Source organism: Halichoeres trimaculatus, unplaced genomic scaffold (genome assembly GCF_033239565.1).
Source record: "Halichoeres trimaculatus isolate MK-OKI-2021-1 unplaced genomic scaffold, fHalTri1.1 fHalTri1_scaffold_8, whole genome shotgun sequence".
NCBI classification, from domain to species: Eukaryota; Metazoa; Chordata; class Actinopteri; order Labriformes; family Labridae; genus Halichoeres; species Halichoeres trimaculatus.
In genome coordinates this window covers 12,547,036-12,565,127 of record NW_027437186.1, presented here as the reverse complement: position 1 = coordinate 12,565,127, position 18,092 = coordinate 12,547,036, and the positions used below count along the sequence as shown (strand labels likewise).

At 40.9% G+C, this 18,092-nt stretch overlaps 1 protein-coding gene across 1 annotated transcript in view; it reads right to left on the bottom strand.

Moving 5' to 3' along the window:
* marchf5 (membrane-associated ring finger (C3HC4) 5) overlaps window positions 1-18,092 on the bottom strand; it is a 39,854-nt gene that overhangs the window by 10,022 nt on the left and 11,740 nt on the right. The window contains exon 2 of the mRNA XM_074675119.1: window positions 12,483-12,685. Within this exon, the coding sequence (XP_074531220.1) occupies window positions 12,483-12,685 (203 nt within the window). The remainder of the gene's footprint in view (window positions 1-12,482; window positions 12,686-18,092) is intronic.

Here is an 18,092-nt window from a genome sequence, read left to right as displayed (position 1 = left end):
ATGGTGACCTTGTCTTGTGTTGTATTGCAAAGCAATCCGACAATTTATGGTGGAGTTATATACACATATGGTGAAAACGGCCCTATCTCACAATGATAGAGAAGCCTTTAAAAAAAATCCTGGATCCAGATGGTGATCCGGATCACTTCCAAAATGTAATCACTTCTTCCTTATTCCATTTTGAACGTATCCTAAAAATTTCATTAAGACTCGTTCGTAACTTTTTGAGTTATGTTGCTCACAGACAAACAGACAGACAAAAACATAACCTCCTTAGCGGAGGTAAAAGTACCTTTGTCCACACACAGCGAGGTAAAACTGCCAATATGTGTGTCTCGAGGCATGCCAAACCGGTATTTGGCAGTGTTTTTCAGATTCACAAAACCATGAAATCACAGTTTTCCAATATCTTCACTTTGGCTGGAGTTTTTTTTTTAGAAAACATCTTTTTAGTGATGTAAAACTGGGGTTTTATGAGAATAAGAGGCCTAAACTTATAAAAATATATGTGCTTTCCCAGATACCCAGCTACATGTAGGTATGGACTCAGTTCGGACTGCCATCATGGAAGGGCTTCACCAGCCCAAACTGTTCATGAAATGCTGTGCATTGCAGTTCATTTCTTCTGAGTCTTGGTTTCACTGTTAATAGCTCGTTAAACAGAGGCTCCACCCTGGCATAATTTGGCTAAAGGAGCTTGAAAAGAAACCTCGTTCTTATACTCATAGTTTACAAGAATCTTTCCACACAGTAACACAAAGCACAAATTAGTGAAAACTTAAAAGGCAAGCTTTGTCACATCTGTCCCAATGAGGAGAAGAAAACAACCACTGCTGTTCAAGTCACGTCTTATTTTGCTGTCTTGTTTAACCAGTTGTGAGTTGTTGGTGCATTTATATGAAGGATAGTTTTTCAGGGACACACACTCATGTACAGTGTGACAGTTTGTGTTTAGTTTCCGGCCGTTCAAACCTGTTCCCCTCAGACCTCTCATGCTGGATTACTATGCAGAGCTGGGACACCCTCACATTCATAAAAGTGTTGAAGGTCGTTCCACGACGCTTTCTTAGAAACAGGCTCGTCTCTCGGGATGGCTGACATTTATAATCTTATTTTCAAAACACAGAGTCTGACACGTGTCTTGTCTGGTTGAGAAATAAAGATGTGAAGTGGCGTAAAAGCGGTGCTGAGTCATTGGTCATTGTGAAAGCGGGGCTGGGTTCAAGAGCACGCTCCCCTCTGGTGTGTCGGCTGCAAAGTGATGAATATATGATCCGTTTCATTTAGGCTACAAGGCTGAAAACAACAAGCCGACCTTCAGGTACAGACAGCCTCCATCACTTCACATCCCTGACAATGGAGCTGGAGTTTACAGCGAGACATCAGACTCATGTTTAAGATCAGTCTCACGCTCATGGATCGAGGTTAGTTTAAAAAAAGCTGCGAGCTGAGCCGCCACCAATGTAAATTTAGCTTTTTTAAGGCTTAACTTTATTTTTAGGGAAGTTGGGAGTCAGAAAATGTCGTATAAAACGTGATTGCAGTCTTTTCAGTCATGCACACATCATGTGTAAAAGTAGCAGCAGCTCTCAGAAGTCATTTTTGAGCTCCCTCAGTTATTTTAAGGTTATAGCTTTTTACAGTAAGGACATAAGTCAGATTTTATTAGGCTGTTTGTACTGCCTGCCCAGGAGTACTTTCCACAGCGTGTGTACAATTCAGCCACTGTTAGCTGTACACCTATTTCTGCAGCAGCCTGCGCTATAAAAGCTGTGGCTTTAGAGCAGGTCAATCCATGCTAAAGGTCTTTTCTCTGAACCACTTCTGGAGAAAGGAGGCTAAAGAGAGTTAGAGGGATTATAAACCGGCTACCATACTTTCACTTCTAAAGAGGTGGTAACACACACGCTCTCTCCTGACTTTTAGTGCACTTGTGAGTGTGCACACCAGATCAATCTTGCGCTGCCTGAGTGCATTTATTCGGCATATTTTGATGACAGGGTTGGAACCTCTTCCGCTTTCTCCCTGCCTAAGCATTACGCCATCACAGCCAGGGGGAACTGGGTTGCCCTTAATGGCCGCTGGCAGGACAGAGAGCTGAGCAATCCATTTCAGCTGCTGGCAGCAGATTCCATAATTAAGATAATTAAAAAGAGGAGGGAGGGAGGGGGATGTGAAGGAGAGAGGGGAAAAGTGCAGTTTGTCAGTCGTGGGCATGCACGCTGGCACACAGCTCCAGCTGGCTTGTTTACTCTGTAGGCAGAGTGTCAGTAAAGACGGAGCTGCAAGGACACGGCGTCCTCAGTTATACTGCCGGCCAAATTAGCATGAAGGGGCGGCTGAAGCAGGTGCTGCGAGGAAGACAGCCAGGGTATAGATACCACTAAGTCTGTGTGCTGCAGTGTGGCTTCTTCTGAAAACACTTTGTCTAAAGCCAACTTACTCAAATACAACCTGACTTCATCAATAACCTGTAACCAAGCTCATACCAGATCCACGCGTAACTTTTGATGAAGCAGCCAAAAAAGAAGTTATTAACTTAATCTCATTTGAACTAAGACATTTTTACCCGCATGCAGGATTGAAACTCTAGATATTAGCTTTGAGAATTAAACATTGGTATAGCTGCATCTGTGGCGAGACTGTGTTCAGATTTCTGTTAAACTAACTTCTACCTGACTGCTCTTAAATTTCCAAAGTGAAAATATAAAGCATTGATAACTGACACTCATTGAAACAATACTACAGGATGCCTATAAAGTCTCTCTACAGTTTTACAATGTATTACAAAGACAACTGATAAGAAATATTAATCCGAGGTGAGAAGCTACAAAATCCCACATACACTCTTTTATATGTTGTCGTCTTGTCTTTTTTTATCAAATTGTCACTCCTTCTGAACACCACAAGGAGTAAATTAAACTAATGTTAGCATAAGCGTTAGCTGCTACAGATAGTGGTAGGGCAGAGGGTATGTACTGTCTGACCTGCAGGTGAAAAGATCGAGGACACATTTTTATTTATTTACCTTTTTGGTCCACTAAGTTCTCAATCTGATGACATAATATATTTTCTATTACCGTATTTTCCGCTCTACAAGGCGCACCTAAAAGCCTTCAGTTTTCTCAAAAGCCGACAGTGCGCCTTATAATCCGATGCGCCTTATATATACCCCTACCATAGTTAGGGGGCGTCGCCGGAGTAACAGCAGTTAGCAGTAAGAACCTGTAAAGAGGAATTCTGCTAAGTGCTAACAATAGCTCACAGGCTGGCCCAGGCGTCTTCTCTTGTTTATTGTTAGAGCAATACAGCGCCCCCCAAAGGTCTGGCATTTGAACTGATCTCTGGAAACTGCTTTTGTGGACGGCAGAAACGGCTTCGTCTTTACAGCGCACAAAATGGTTGGATAGCCAACTGCAGTTGTTTTAAAATATGCTATAGCAATAAAGTTTGACTTGACTTGACTTGACTTTCTTGAACACATCCTGCAGCGATTGCAGTTTGCGTTTTAAATCTTGCACAATTTGAAATTGTTCTTGAAGGCTCACTTTGGCATACTTAGGTTCGTATTTGGTGCCAAAATGCCCGCACAAATTGTACTCTTTGACAACCACTACAGCTTTGTAACACTGCAGACATGCTGGTTTTTCTCCTTGAATCACAAACATATATTCACCTTCCTGTCTTTCTTAAAAACAGACTTCCATCTGCATCAACTTTTCTCTCCCTGGACATTTCGGAATCATTGTTTTATTTCTCAATTCCACTCATTCACGAAAATGGCACTTATGTGAAAACACTGCGATCTAGTAACAGGACGCCATCACTTTGCAGGTAACATAATTGGTAGGTACTATGGGAAATGTAGTTTATGGTCAGTGCACCCTTTTGAATTATCTATTTTAAGATGATCAGACCTTTCAAGCTCTTGCAGGCCACATTTGAGTTTGACACGTGTGTTAAATAATAAAAATATATCTTGGTGTTTCCATTTCTCTTTTTTCTTTCTGATATGTAGATTTAGCGCACTTTGGATGAAACACAGCTACTGTTTTGAGGACATGACTCTTACCAAGGTGTGTTTGTTTTGAAGCAAATTAATTGAGAGCAGATCTTTTAACACTACTGTTCTTTGTTCAAGACAACATCTGACAGGACACAAAATGACAAGGTATTTTTTTTATTTGTAGTTGCATAAAGTTAGTGTTGGAAATGTAACAATCAAGCTGTGTAAACTCATTTGAAGTGTAGTCTGGTGAACAGTATTCTGTTCAAATTCAGTTTAAATGGTGTTAAGAAGATCAGCTGCCCTCTGCAGAAACCTGCAGAGTCATAACTGAAGCTCCCCTCTGTGTCTAACTTTCCTCTGCTTTAAACTCAACATCTCAAACTGTCATCTAGCTGCTATTCTTCATCTGTCAAGATAATTAAAGCAGCACAGGTTGTTTCGAATTGAGAAGTCTATGTAGGAGCTTTGAAGTTTTAAACTCTACATGATTCACATCAAAAGCCTGGCTGCCTGCTCAACCAGCACATCAGACAGCCTTTTTTTTAGGACAACGACGCTGATAAAGAAAAGAGCAAAGCAGCACTGCAGTAATGATGCAGCGAAACTGAAAGTGCCTCACTCTAAAGTGCACTAAAACCCTGCAGCCAGAGACCCGAACTCCTCACTCAGTACAAACACGACCTCAGCAGAGAGGAAACAAGCTTCACTCCTCCATCTTTAAAAGTAAAATTCATTTTATATCAGAAGTTAAAATATACAAAGCATTGCTCTGGAGCAGCAGAGATGCAAGGAAGGATCTGATCAGCATCATCTTTTGCATGTTCTGCTCTGCAGGATCCGCTCTGAGGCACGTCCTGTTCTCTGAGAGTCACCATCACAGACCTGAGCTCTGTGGAGGGGTGATTGTGATGACTGAGTCTCAGGGAAATACACGGCGGGTACAGCTGTGATTTCACGGGCTCATCAGCAGAAGGGCAGCTCCACTCCACTCAGGCCTTTGATGAGCTGCTCCAATGTGACCCACTTTCACTCCCACTCCTCTCTCAGACACATCCAGCCTCTCTGCTCCACTCGCTCATCACCTCTGTCTCACACTCCATGATGGGATTAGGAAAGAGACACGCTTCTCTCAGGATGAGTAGTCTCTCAGCAGCAGACTCTGGCCATGCTTTCACTCCATGTCTGCGTGGACTGAGCTGCCACTGGGGGACTACTTTTTCTGTTCATGGTTGGGACATTGCTACTGTAAATCACCTGACTTAAGAGCTTGGGCTAGGGATGGAACAGTTCTTATCATAGTTCTGGGATCAGTTGAGTGCTTTTTTTACCATACACCCTGATAATCCACCATTAACAGATTATTTTTAATCAATTATCTCATGAAAAACCTGAAGGAATGAGACTATTTCCCATTTCAAACATCATTAAAGCTGAGTGAAACACTGCTAGTTTCAACATGCCAACTTCTCAGTGAGGAAAGTCTCTGTTGGCTGTCCCAGAAGTCACTAAAAGCCAAAGGCCAAAATGTAGCTGATTATGAAAGTTTTTGCTTCACAGAGATTCTGTCACCCCTGTTCCTCTGAGTTAATTAATAAAGGCTTCTACGCAGCGTCTCACTTCATAATGCCATGCAGGATTAACCTGGGCTTGTAAATTCACTAGTCATTGTCTTTGTTGAAATAATTTTAGAAAATGTTTCAATGTATCTTATTGTACCGGTAATTGTATTTATTGCATGTTTTGGAAGCAGCTACATTTTTAGTTAAAATCTACTTTAGTCCCATGCATTAAATGGGAGATGGAACTTTTCAATAGCTAGTAATAATTTGAATATTTATCCTGTTTATATCAATGAATTTATTATATATCAGTCGATATATCGGATATTGGCTTCTTTTTGCCCCCCGTATCAGTATCGGCATAGGGCCCAAAAATCCCATATCAGTTGGGCTCTAGTCTAATCTACATAATAATCCATTTGCATGTTATTGTCATAGACTCTGTAGGAGAGAGAAATAATGTGGGTGAGACAGAAAGCAGGTAAAACACAACATCATTAATATGTTTAAAACTACAAATTAAGTTTCTTCTGTCCATTCTTTTCTCTTTTTTTTTATGTCAAAATGTCAACACTCCTTTATCTGGGCTGTGGACTGGCAGAAGTGACCGTAATGAGACACAAACGTGTGATTTCATCGGACTGTCTCTGTGTTTTGGATAGAGGAGGGGCTCACGATAGCACATGCTGCCCATTGAGGAGATCAAAAAGCGCTTTAACCTTAGGTTCTCCAAACTCCAGAACAGTCGAAAGAGTTGTCGTCTTTAAAAAAATCTCCAGAGGGGTCTGAAAAGTCATCAAATGTAGCGACAAAGTATCTAAGTTGGCAACACTCAGTTTTGGTTTTATCCTCCACTTTCTTACCGCTGTCATCAGAGCTCACACTGAATCTAAAAACTGCTCCATGACAGCAGAACGACTCAAAGCCGCAGGCACACCCTCTAACTCTGTCTGTCTTCTCCGCTTGTCATGTAAACAAAACACGCCTCCTCGCAACTGTCCCGCTGTATCCTTCGCCTCGAAGTGCGCATGCTTGTGATTGGAGCTACTTACTCACTCCTAACTGAGTTGTAAAACAAAGAAAAACACGAAGCAAATGAAGCACACATGCCTTGAACCAAGCAAGCAAAACCGAACGGTTTAATTTTTTTCATAATCTGTTCCATCTCTAGCTTGGACTGAAGTAAAATACAAAAAAATCAGATTTCTGTTCCCTGAGAAAATCTCAAACATGCTGGAGAATGATTTCCTTTGAGCCGAGTTCTTAAAACTACAAGAAACTCTCCTGTTCCTCTCGTCTCAAAACGCCTAATCACCGAGGGCGCCATGCCTCGGCGGGTCAACCAGAACAGAGAGGAAGTTCCCTTTCAAAATAAACCACTGGCTCATCCATCACAGTGCCCTGGGGCAGACTGCCAACCCACATCAACATCTGAGCACAAGACAAAGCAAGGCAAAGTTTGAAGTGGGCGTCAGGCTGGAGGTTAAACATTTCACTCCTCATCTATGCGTCTAAACAGAGCAGGCTGAGAATAACCCACCACAGAGACACCATGATGTGGCTCAGTGTGTGGATGAGACTGATGCCGTGTGCTAAAAGAATTACTGAAGATACTGAACCCAACGAGGACTCAACTCAGAAAGAGTCTCACAGCAAGAGCATGTGATTAAGACGAACTTAGCCCAAATCTCGGACAGTCTAGATATTTACAGTATGATGTGCAGTATAGCATCAAACATAATATACAGCAAAATTATTTCACAGCTCTTAACCCTAAATGTCTAATATCATTCCTAAATAATTATATTAACACAGTCTCTCTGTATTCCTTCCTGCCTGTGCAGCAGGTTGATACTAAGCTCTTTTTCTCAGTTTATGATCGTATAAATTATCAAATGATTTACTTTACAAATTCACGTTTATTTTGTCAGGTAGTGTTGAGTGTTTTACAGCTGATTAATGGAGGTCATTAAGCATGTTGGACCAATCAGAGATCTTGTATTTGCTTTGTGGATTCTGCACACAGTGTGCAAACAGTGCACAGATTAAGTCAGCCTTCATTAAGTTATCAATATATTTGTTGTTGATTGTTTCAGCCTTAATCCCAGATTTAAGTCTCAGACTTGACTTGCTGTAAATGTCCCTTTTAACTCACTAAGACAAGCCAAAAGTTTTTCTAAAAGTATGAAAACATAGAGCGGAAAGGTTTTAACTACTGGTATACTGTTAGTTGTCTGATGGCTGAACAATGCATAGACTCAAAAAGAGCAGACACTGGTATAATTTTGGTTCAGTATTAAAAATAATATTCTCCACCAGTGCACTCTCAAGTTTCTGACTTTTGAACCACTTCTCAGAGTACCATCTTGTTTCACTCACCTGCTGCTTGGTATCAGTCAGATACATTTAGTGAGTAAAGATAGTCTAAAGACCAGTGTCCACAAATAAACTACTCTTTTGCCTACAAATATTACACGAAGGTGGAAGCAGGTCATCAACGCATGGGAACTGCTCCAGAAACATTCTGTTCTTTCAAGCTAGCGTTAGCAGAAGTCCTTGTCCCCGCAGAGCGAGAGGTTGAGCAGGTGGAGAGACGCAGATTAGTTCAGCACCTGGACGTAGTGTTCCTTTGTTCTGTAGCTATTTTTGGTTACTATAGGGCTTCAAGGAGTGAAAAAAATCCATTGTTTTACCCCACACTCCTAATTAAATGAGCTTTAAAGTGAACAGAAGAAGTTTAACATCAATTTAAGAATCAAAGCTTGAGAAGGTTTCATCAAGTAACACATTGGCTTTAACTGTTTTGATATTTTCATGATGTTACATTTTGCCCAGCAATGTTGTGCAGTGGGAACCACATTAAGGGGCTCAACAGCCTGTTATTGCCCGTAGATACAACCAAAGAAAGCAAAAAAACGGATGTCATCTTGCTCGGCTCAAAGTGAGGTCGCCACAAAAAAAATGCTCCCCCTGGTGGCTGGCTGTAATATGGGTCAAAAAATCTGTCTCCCCAGTCATTCCATATGGGCTGTGGTCAAACTTCAGAAAATTAATACACCTGCTAGAGATGTTTCTCACATCACAGTTTTGTGGTGATTTGAAGATACTTTTTGGCTTCCTAGTATTCAGGCCCTCCTTTTCATGAAAAGTTTCGTTTTAGTTAATAATAAGTGGTTAAAAAATAAGGCTTTAATGATGAGTAACAGCTGCCAGTCTAGTGTATTTTTTTCAGGAATTGTAAAATATGTCCGGAGGGAGAGCCAAGAAGAGATTAGACTCTCAAAAAATATATATATATATATTATTTTTGTCACTGGGCTCCACTCAGATACTCTCATGGACTTTAATGCACAATTGCTGTCAATGGCGGGGCCTATGACGGTGGTATTTTGGCTTCAGAACCATACAGTGGTAAATGGCGGAGCCATGCTGTTCACTCTAGTCTATAGATACAACCATCAGCATCTCCTCCTGTGTTGTCATAGATGTATTCATGGTGTAGTGCTGACTGTTGCCATACACATTTGTTTTGATTATACCTTATGATCATGTTCAGGACTGCTGCCAGGAGGTTTTCTCATCCCACATGTGAGAGCTGTAACAGCGCTAATGAACAGGTCTTGTGGGACCTGAGAGCTAATTAACATGACCTTAAATACAAAGAGAGTAAAACCATAGCCAGCTACCAGCACACTGCCCATGATCAGCCCTCAGACAGTGGTTCACACATACAAAGGGTGATCTACTAACCAAAAAGAGGGGGAGGAAGTATTTACAGAATCTAAGCTAAACTTTCTGTTTAAAGCCCAGCACTGAGTGACAGCACAGCCCTGGTTTCTATAAATACACCTGAACCTGTTTCCCAGCTGGGTCAGGCCTCATGCACACTGACATTGTCTTAAGGCCAGCTTCTGTCTCAAATTCCAGCTTCTCCCTCTTTCAGGTCAAAATAGCTTCAGTCAAGGGGCCGGGTGAGTTGAACACAACTGTGAACAAGTATCAAAAAATAAGTTTCTAGTTTGGACATCTAGATTTATTTTAATTTTTTACCGCATCTTGAATATTATCCGTCGTAAATCTTTAAGATATAAAGCTTCAGTAGAGCAGCGTGTCTGTGTATAATGTATGCTCGCTAGATGAGTCACAGCTGGTGTTTGGGGACAACAGAAGCCTCCGTCACTCTGACGTGTTGGCATAATTAGTGCTGAGGCTTCTCTAACCTACTGCTTGTTAATCAGCCTGCAGCCAAGGTCTATAACAAGTGGGACCCCTTCTGTTCCTCGTCAGACTGAGAGGAAGTATTTAGTCAGATCACAACAGAACCTTTGCTGCTCTCTGGATAAACATGCTCTCAAAAAGACTCACTGGGCAGCTCTGAGAGCAGCTCTCAGGCTGCCTTCAAGAGGAGTTTCAGTCAGATGTTTACATGGAAACTTATTTCAAAGTGCTGCATTTGAAACACAGATTGAAGTAAACAAGAGTTGTCAGGACTTTTTTCTAAAGTACTGCATATTGAATTCAGAGCTGAAGAGAGGAACTCTTTGTCAACTCTGTAAATGATCTTAGTGATGTTGAGCAAAACAGCAGACAGGCCCTCTCAATCAGAAAGAACTTCAATGAGCTGAGATGAACCACTGACCATATATAATAATAATAATAATAAATTAATTATTATTATTATAATTATTATATATAAGTTTGTGGGATGGATTTTGTTCCACAAATTCTTCAGTTAAGTCAAAACCTGACCCCTAAATACGTAGGAGAGGACAATCATTTTTGAATATTCAAATATTCATTAACATAAAAAAATGGAACAATCTATGTGGCGAAGACTTTGTTCTGTCTGTGGCTGGTTGCAGTTTTTTGCCGGATGCTGGAGCTGTGATTAGTGTTGTCACAATACTAAAATTATGATTCGATACGATTCCTGCATAAAAAATTTGATACTTAATCGATACCATAGCAAAACCCAAAACATCAGAAAATGAACAGAAATAAGCAGCTTAAAGGGAAGGCTAACTCAAGTGAGTTTTCTGACATCTGTTTGTGTGTCTGTGAGGCTAAGGGAGATTTTTAAAATGTGCTAATATTTCACACAAACACATAAGGTTTTAAAGATTACATGTACAATCAATTCCTAGAGGGAACCTGAACTCATTTATAATTCTTAAATATAATTCAACCAATAGGACGACTAATAGTAATTGTTGTACAGTATAAGCAGGTAAAATAACCCTGCCAGACCTTAACAGCCATCTTTTGTTTTCATGCTCAGCACACTGTAGTTTAGCTCATACTGTGTGTGTTGAGACAATTAAAAGTACCCTTCTAACATGAATACTCTTAAAAAAAGTTTACCCGTGCTACACTTTAGTGTCTCCTGTAGGTTTCTATCATTGTTAAAGTTAGAAAACTACTTGTCACTTATTTCAAACTGTGTCAACCCCACACAGCTCTGTGACTCAGTGCGTGTGCTCCACGCAGCTCATGTGTTTACGACGCTGATTATTTGTCGTATCAACTACAAGTCGTGGTGAACTAGTTTGCTGTCACAAAGTAATTGACACTCGTTTGACTTTTGTGTTTGGGCACGTCGTTTGAATCTGTCAATCTGGTGAGGATGTTGAACAGTGAGGCGCTTCGTGTGTGTGGGTAGTAAGCTTTATAGACGAGCTTTGATACGTGTATGGGCTTACCAAGCCGCCCCAATTACACAATTAAAGTAATGCCAAATTTTTCTCCGTGCACCGGCTTTTTTGACAAGCTGCAGCCGGTTCACAGGAGCGCTGGAACTTGAAGCTGATGTCTGTAACTCTGCCTGTACTTTTGCATCCAGCTTAAGAAATCAATCTGTGAGCTAGTCAGTGTGAGATCGTACGATTAAGATGCACGTTAACTTCGTCGGACTGAAAATGGCAAAGCATCGACGCGTGGAGATAATACTGGCTCACTGTCTAACTTCACAGCAACACACACACTTTGGAAAGAGAGCAAGTCTCCTCCCACTTCAGAGGGGAGAGAGGACCTAGCTCGGTGGCTGCAGACTCACAAGTTGCCCGAGTCAAAATGTCTCTGATTCAGACGAAAAAAATGCATTGGGAATCGATACTGAAAACACGTGGTATTGTTTACTTTTTGAGAACAGGGGGTATCGATACTTTCTCAGTATCGGTATATCATGCAACCCAAGCTGTGATGCATCAATTTCACACAAAATCAAATTGAGTGGGACAGGAAGTTGTGCACAGAATCCACCTAAAATACCCAGTGACTTTCGAAATAAAACAGACCGTGTCCAAACTAGGTCTTGTTTAACTTGACTTCAGCAACAAAATGACATAATGAACAAAGTCAGACCAAGAGGCAACAGGTTGGAGGATTTACAGCCAAAACAAGAACAACGAGAGGCTCAATAAAGGATTGGGAATTATGGGGAACTCCTTTAACAACCATGCACAGCCATGTGAGAGCAAGACATGCCGGGGAAAGAGGGGTGCTATCTGCTGAACAGTCAATAGCAGGCCTCGCCACCAAAAGAAATAAGTTCAATGATGGACATGTAGCGCATTGCAGCCCTCTCTCTCTTGTCAAAGTGTAATGTTGGCAGGTGTGTATAAGGGATGGGCGTTTCAAGAAAAAGCACTGTTTGATATTTGCTCGTGACTATTCAAAAATTATTCAAAGATCTCTATGAATTTTAGGGACTGAGCATGGCTGTAAAATGTCAACAAACTAATTTTTGAAGAACAAAGAAGAATTGAGGAAGGGGAATTTGACAAAGTAATAAAGTGAGCCAAGCGCACTCCTCAGTGATGGAGCAACTCCATCTAGAGAAGTCAAAGCTGAGCTGGTAACTCTGAGGGTTTTATTTTAAAGCTCTTTTTTTCAGCCTTTAGTGAGATGACACCCACCGAGTTTGGGGAAGACGATGAGGTATTCTGCGTTGCACTGTGGGCAGGCCACACGTGCTGTGCTGTTGCCTCTCTGCTTCTCGTCCACCCAGCGCTGCAGACAGGCCTGGTGCACCCACTTTGTCGAGCCGCGGCAGCGACAAGGACGCACCCACTCTGCCGTGCGGTCATCCTCATCCGTGGCGAAGCACACCCAGCAACTCCTGAAAACAAACACACAGCAGGTCAGATTATAAAAGTAACACGTTCTTACAAAGCTCCTCCAGGAACTGATCTCAACAGTTTTATTATTTAGAAACACAGTCAAAAACAGTCAGTGGCTATGTTTATATGCAGTCATTATTCCGAATGTTTCAGAAACCGGAGTATTGAGCTTCAACACAAACACTGACAGCCTGTAAACCAGGCCTGGGACAATATGCTTTTTGCCCAATTCAATTCTTTTACGATTTTTGGGGTGCCAATTCGAATCAAATTGTAATTCTTAGATATTTCCAATTTTTGTGATTTTAGTTTGCTTTTTTTACACCAGACCACGTGAAAAAGTTGAATGACGATGATGTCTACAGACTGCACGAGTCACTTTTTAACATTTATTCAGGGGATATGACAACTCAATTTTTTTCCAACCCAGCTTACAAACAAAGATTTTAAAAAAGGACCACAATTTATAAAAAATAAAAGATTTTTGAACAAAAAAAAAAAATCCCAATTTAAAATTAGGGATGCACGATATTATCGGCACAATTTCCGTATCGGCTGATAAAAGCTTAAAAACACGTTTATCGGTATCGGAAGATATGAACATTTCTGCCGATATGCTCAGCCGATAAGGTGCTATTCAGTTAGGATTATTATTATTTTCCATCTGAAAAATAAGCTCCTTAAATAAAATGTAGCACTTCATTTATTTGCACTGCAGAGCTCTGTGTCTGTCACCAGGTTGTTACAGTAGCTCTAAAATAATCAAATGCAACTTGGTTATGTTTAAAAATGCATTGTACATTTAAAGTTCATGTGATCTAAAGAAATTATTTTTCTGTATTTCAATACTGATGATGAATGTCTTGAGTTTGAAAAAATAATACATTTCTTATTTATGGTAAAATCAAATGTTTTTTGTCTTGTTTTATGTGTGTTTCTTAAACAAATAAGACCGTCACAATAAGAGTAACAGAGTAGCTTTCTTTACAGTGAAAAAAACAAACTTGTGATTATCGCTATCAGTATCGGCCAAAAGGGGTTTCGATATATCGGCATATCGAATATCGGCAAAAATCCAATATCGTGCATCCCTATTTAAAATCGTTAAACAAAAATTCTCGATATTAGGATACAACAATCTTTCCTCCCACCTCTAATGTAAATGTAGCCGCAGTGTTCCCATAGGAGGAAAGTAAATGCACAACTTTTTCAGTCCTTGACCGGACTGAAAAACAGGCTGGGAACACACTGTGCGACACCATGCAGAGTCAAAATTAACCACCTCTCCTAAAATTAGGTGTGACACTTAAAACAAGTCAGGATCAAAGAGCTGTGAGCTTTTTGTCTTCTTAAAATCCGAGGCAACAGATGTGTACATGTGTGTGTGTATGTGCTTTTTACATCAAAGCATGTGCCCGCGCTGGTGCATTTTTTGTCTGTCTCTGTGTGGGCGACTCAAGGACGCAGCAAGGGTAAAGTCACTCTCTCAGGGAGAATCAGGCACTCAGCAACACAAAGTCTCTCCAAATTTGAGTCAGAGGTTGAGGCTTCGATCAGGCTTTTCAGTCGTGCTCACTGAAGAAAGTGTTGGCAAACACTTCTAGAGAACTCTGAAAGAGGTAGTGATCAAAGGCCCTTCAATACCTCCAGACTGAATCTCTGCGATTGAACACACACACCCACACAGCAGCATCAGACTCCAGGCCAGTGACTGTGCATGCTATAAGCCAGGATCAATACATGAAGCCTATAGGCAAACAGGCTGTTGTGCTGACAGCATGGCAGGAAACGTTCAGTCCACTGAGACACCCATTCACAAACCCACTCTTCCTACACGTATCTGTACACAAAGGCAAAGGATTTATCATGGATTATTTTTCACATCACATGAAAGTGACAGATACAATTTCACACCGACTCAATAACCGCTTCACAAGCCTTCATAAGACGGGGAACATTTGCCTTATTGTGCAGTGTTTCTCTTTCTCTCTGGCTTTCCTCTGCTCCTCGTTTGAAGCTACTTTCTTCTGACGTTGCCGGTAGGATTTATCACACTGTGACTCAAACCTAAATCCAGCGGGGCATCCCTGTGCAAGTGAACACAATGTTCTGATACACCACGGCGAGGATGTGCAGAGGCTGGGCTGCAGAGGAGACACAGCCTCCCCTGTGTGTGACATCCAGACAAATGCTTCGTTCTGGCCACGGGCCAAACCATATTTTAACATCCTCCATCCTGCAGAAGTACCGCAACACATCCTCCTTCCTCTCCTCCTACACCGTCAAAGTCCTTCTGAGTGTATTTCTTCTTATAGTTAAAAAATACAAGGTGGGAGGCAAAAGGAATTGAGGTTGTTACTGGAACATGAGTACATTTATTGTTATACTTTGATAAGTATGGATTGATCATACCGCTGAAATAATCAAGCTAACAGCAGGTGAGTCTATCAATTAAAGCTTGTTCGCCAGATCAGGGATGCACCAATCTGATCTTGGTATTGGGTATTTTTTCCTGATACAGACCCAAAATAAGTCAGATCAGACATCTGTGCCAAAGGGTTGATCTATCCAAAACAGCTCTACACTCAGTGTTTATAACCATTGGGAGGTCTGTACTGTTTGCTAGAGAGGGTTAAAATATCAAGAAGGAAGAGACCCATAACTAACTCAGTAGTTTGGAGGTATTTCAAGATTTATTTCACCAACAACTCTGATGGCAACTCGTAAAGAAATAGATAATGTTAAATTAAAACTCATATTAAATCAGATCTGTATTCATTTCAGCTGACACAAAGTCCAGGATATTGGTATCAGGAGTTAAGACGCTGCAGCCATACAGCATACACACACCACGACATTTACGTACAGTGCTCTTCACATTCACACTCCTGGCGCCACACATCGGCATCTTCCTCTACCCCCATTCTACTTCTCTTACTACTTCTTAGAGGGAGGATCAGAGGCAGAGCAGATTTGCCCTTTTCTTACACCTCTGAATATTACACATGGCAGAAGAGATGTAACAGGGGTGTAAATAACACATCTTAAAATGGCAGGATGTAAGCACCTTCTCTTTCTCTTTGATCATCTGCAGATGTCAGACACTACTCGCTTCTACACAAGTGATACAAAAGGACAGGAGGTGGTCCACCAGGTTATCTATTGGGGAAGGCATTCCTTATTTGGAGTCACAACGAAAAAACATAGAACTGAATTCAACGAATACACTTGGGTGGTTTTGACAAAGGCAGGTGCCATTAGTATATGAAACAATGCTAGCATTATCTCTCCTTGAGGACCCTCTGAGATTTTGATTGATTCTGATCGACACATACTGTATGTTTGTAAGGGCGAAAGGTGAGGCCTTACCTCATATTATCCTACTCCCCTTTTTCTTTCTCACCAAACAGAAAAGTAAATGTCAGTCTTAATGTTAAAATAAATTTGATAAAATTCTATACCTTTAAAAACTACACCATGTTCTCATTTTTAATACACCCGATGAAATTCTTTGCTTTATACAATTTCATGAACCATTCTCAACTTTTTTCCTCAAACTCCACTGATACTTAAGGGTTTCCAAGCAGCAACCTCCAGTCTAAAAATATGAGACAATGTGGAAGTGCTAAAACCTGCTGTTTCTCAAGTGTCCTCTTGAGGCGGGTGTACCTGAAGTACTTGAAGTCACATACACACAAAGACAAAAAAGCTGTTTTCACAGCAGAAGTAAACACATTTACAGTCTGGTTCAATTAGCGTTTCCTGTCTGAATCAGTAATTTCACTCTTGGCACACACTGTACACTTTTTTTTTTCCAATTTAGCAGTTTAGAGGATATTAAGATCATAAGCTTGCCCAATCAGAGGCACAGCTCAGCTCATGTGACTGATGGGCGCACTATAGCTGTACTCAAAGCCCCCAATATGGGCGCGATAGCCAATCTGCTTCAAAAATCCATTTCTGAAACCGACTGGTGACGTTGGAGAGATTACGTCCATCAATTATACATTCTATGGTATTTACTCAACAAGCGAAGCTGACCAAAGCTCTGTACAGTCCAAGATACAAAAACAGTGCAAGAATAAAATAATTACTTTAGGTTAGCTTTTCAATGTTGTTGTAGTATGTGCTATCTTCAATCTCTGCTGAAAAACATGTTTGGACGCTGGTCAGAAGTTATTTATGTCTCGCTTTAAACATGATTTATGTTGTGTTGAATTCTCCCAGCTCTATAAACTTGAGCCCTCGTAATATTAAAGACAGCATGTTTGTGTGTTCAAAGTATCCTCCATCGTTAACTCTTCTTACTGCTCATTTTTGTAAAATGCAAATTAGCTGTATGGTGGTTTTGTTAGGTCTTGTGACGTTTAGTGTGGAGGAAACGACTCTTTAAGTGGTCATGCTTTAAACAAATCAGTAAATCAGTGGTGCTGTTTTTGTTTTTGAGCTGTGGGTATTTTGCCCCAGGTGATAACTTGTTGAAGAATGCACAGTGCTGAGTCATTTCAAACTCCTCTGAAATGCTGTTGCTCCTGCATTGCTCTGTGAACACCACGATAAAAGAAGAGTAGCAGGAGAAAAGTTACTCAAATAATGAAATGCAAGTCGACTCATTGTTTTCTAACAAACATATAGATTGGATCTCGCCTTAATCTCAGCAGGTCTTCTTTCCTCTCTTCCCACACAGTTCTTTCTCTCAGAAAAGGGTCTGAGGTTCCTGGTAAGAGGCAGGAGGTCCATCTCATCAAACTTGTGCCTCCTCATACAGAAAGTGTCCCGGTTAATTGGACTCTTTGTGTGAACAGTGCACCTCAGTCCCTGCTCCGCTCAACATCTGGGAGTTAATTTGAAACCCAAGTTCCCTGACCTTATCAGAGGACATCCCCAACTGTGACATTATATCACTTTTCCATTATTTATCATCAGTATGCAATTGACTGGAAAGTTCCCCTCCTCGGTGCTTTACCACAGGAGGCTAAATTCAGCAAAGCAGACTAGATGTAATATTATTTGAGCTTCTGTCTACCAATTAAAAACGCCATAGGTTTGAGCTCAATAACTAATTTAAGAACAAAAACGGGGACAGCAGGGCAGGACAACAACTGAGCTCCAGAACTCGACCAAGAGAAAGAAAGAAAATGTCTTTATAAAGCAGCATGATATTTATTGATAGTATTTTTAAAACTTAAGGAGATTTTCTTACAAAAACATTCACCTCAGCCTCCAGACAGGTTTGTTGCTAAGCGACCATCCAGCTCAGGGATCCATTTAAAGTTATGATTATCTGATTGTGACATTTGCGCTCTCATTTTCATTACTACACTGAGCGCTGAACAGGTGGCATTTCAAAGGATGAATGAACCAGTGATTAGTCTACTCACACCAACACACACCTCTGGAACAGAT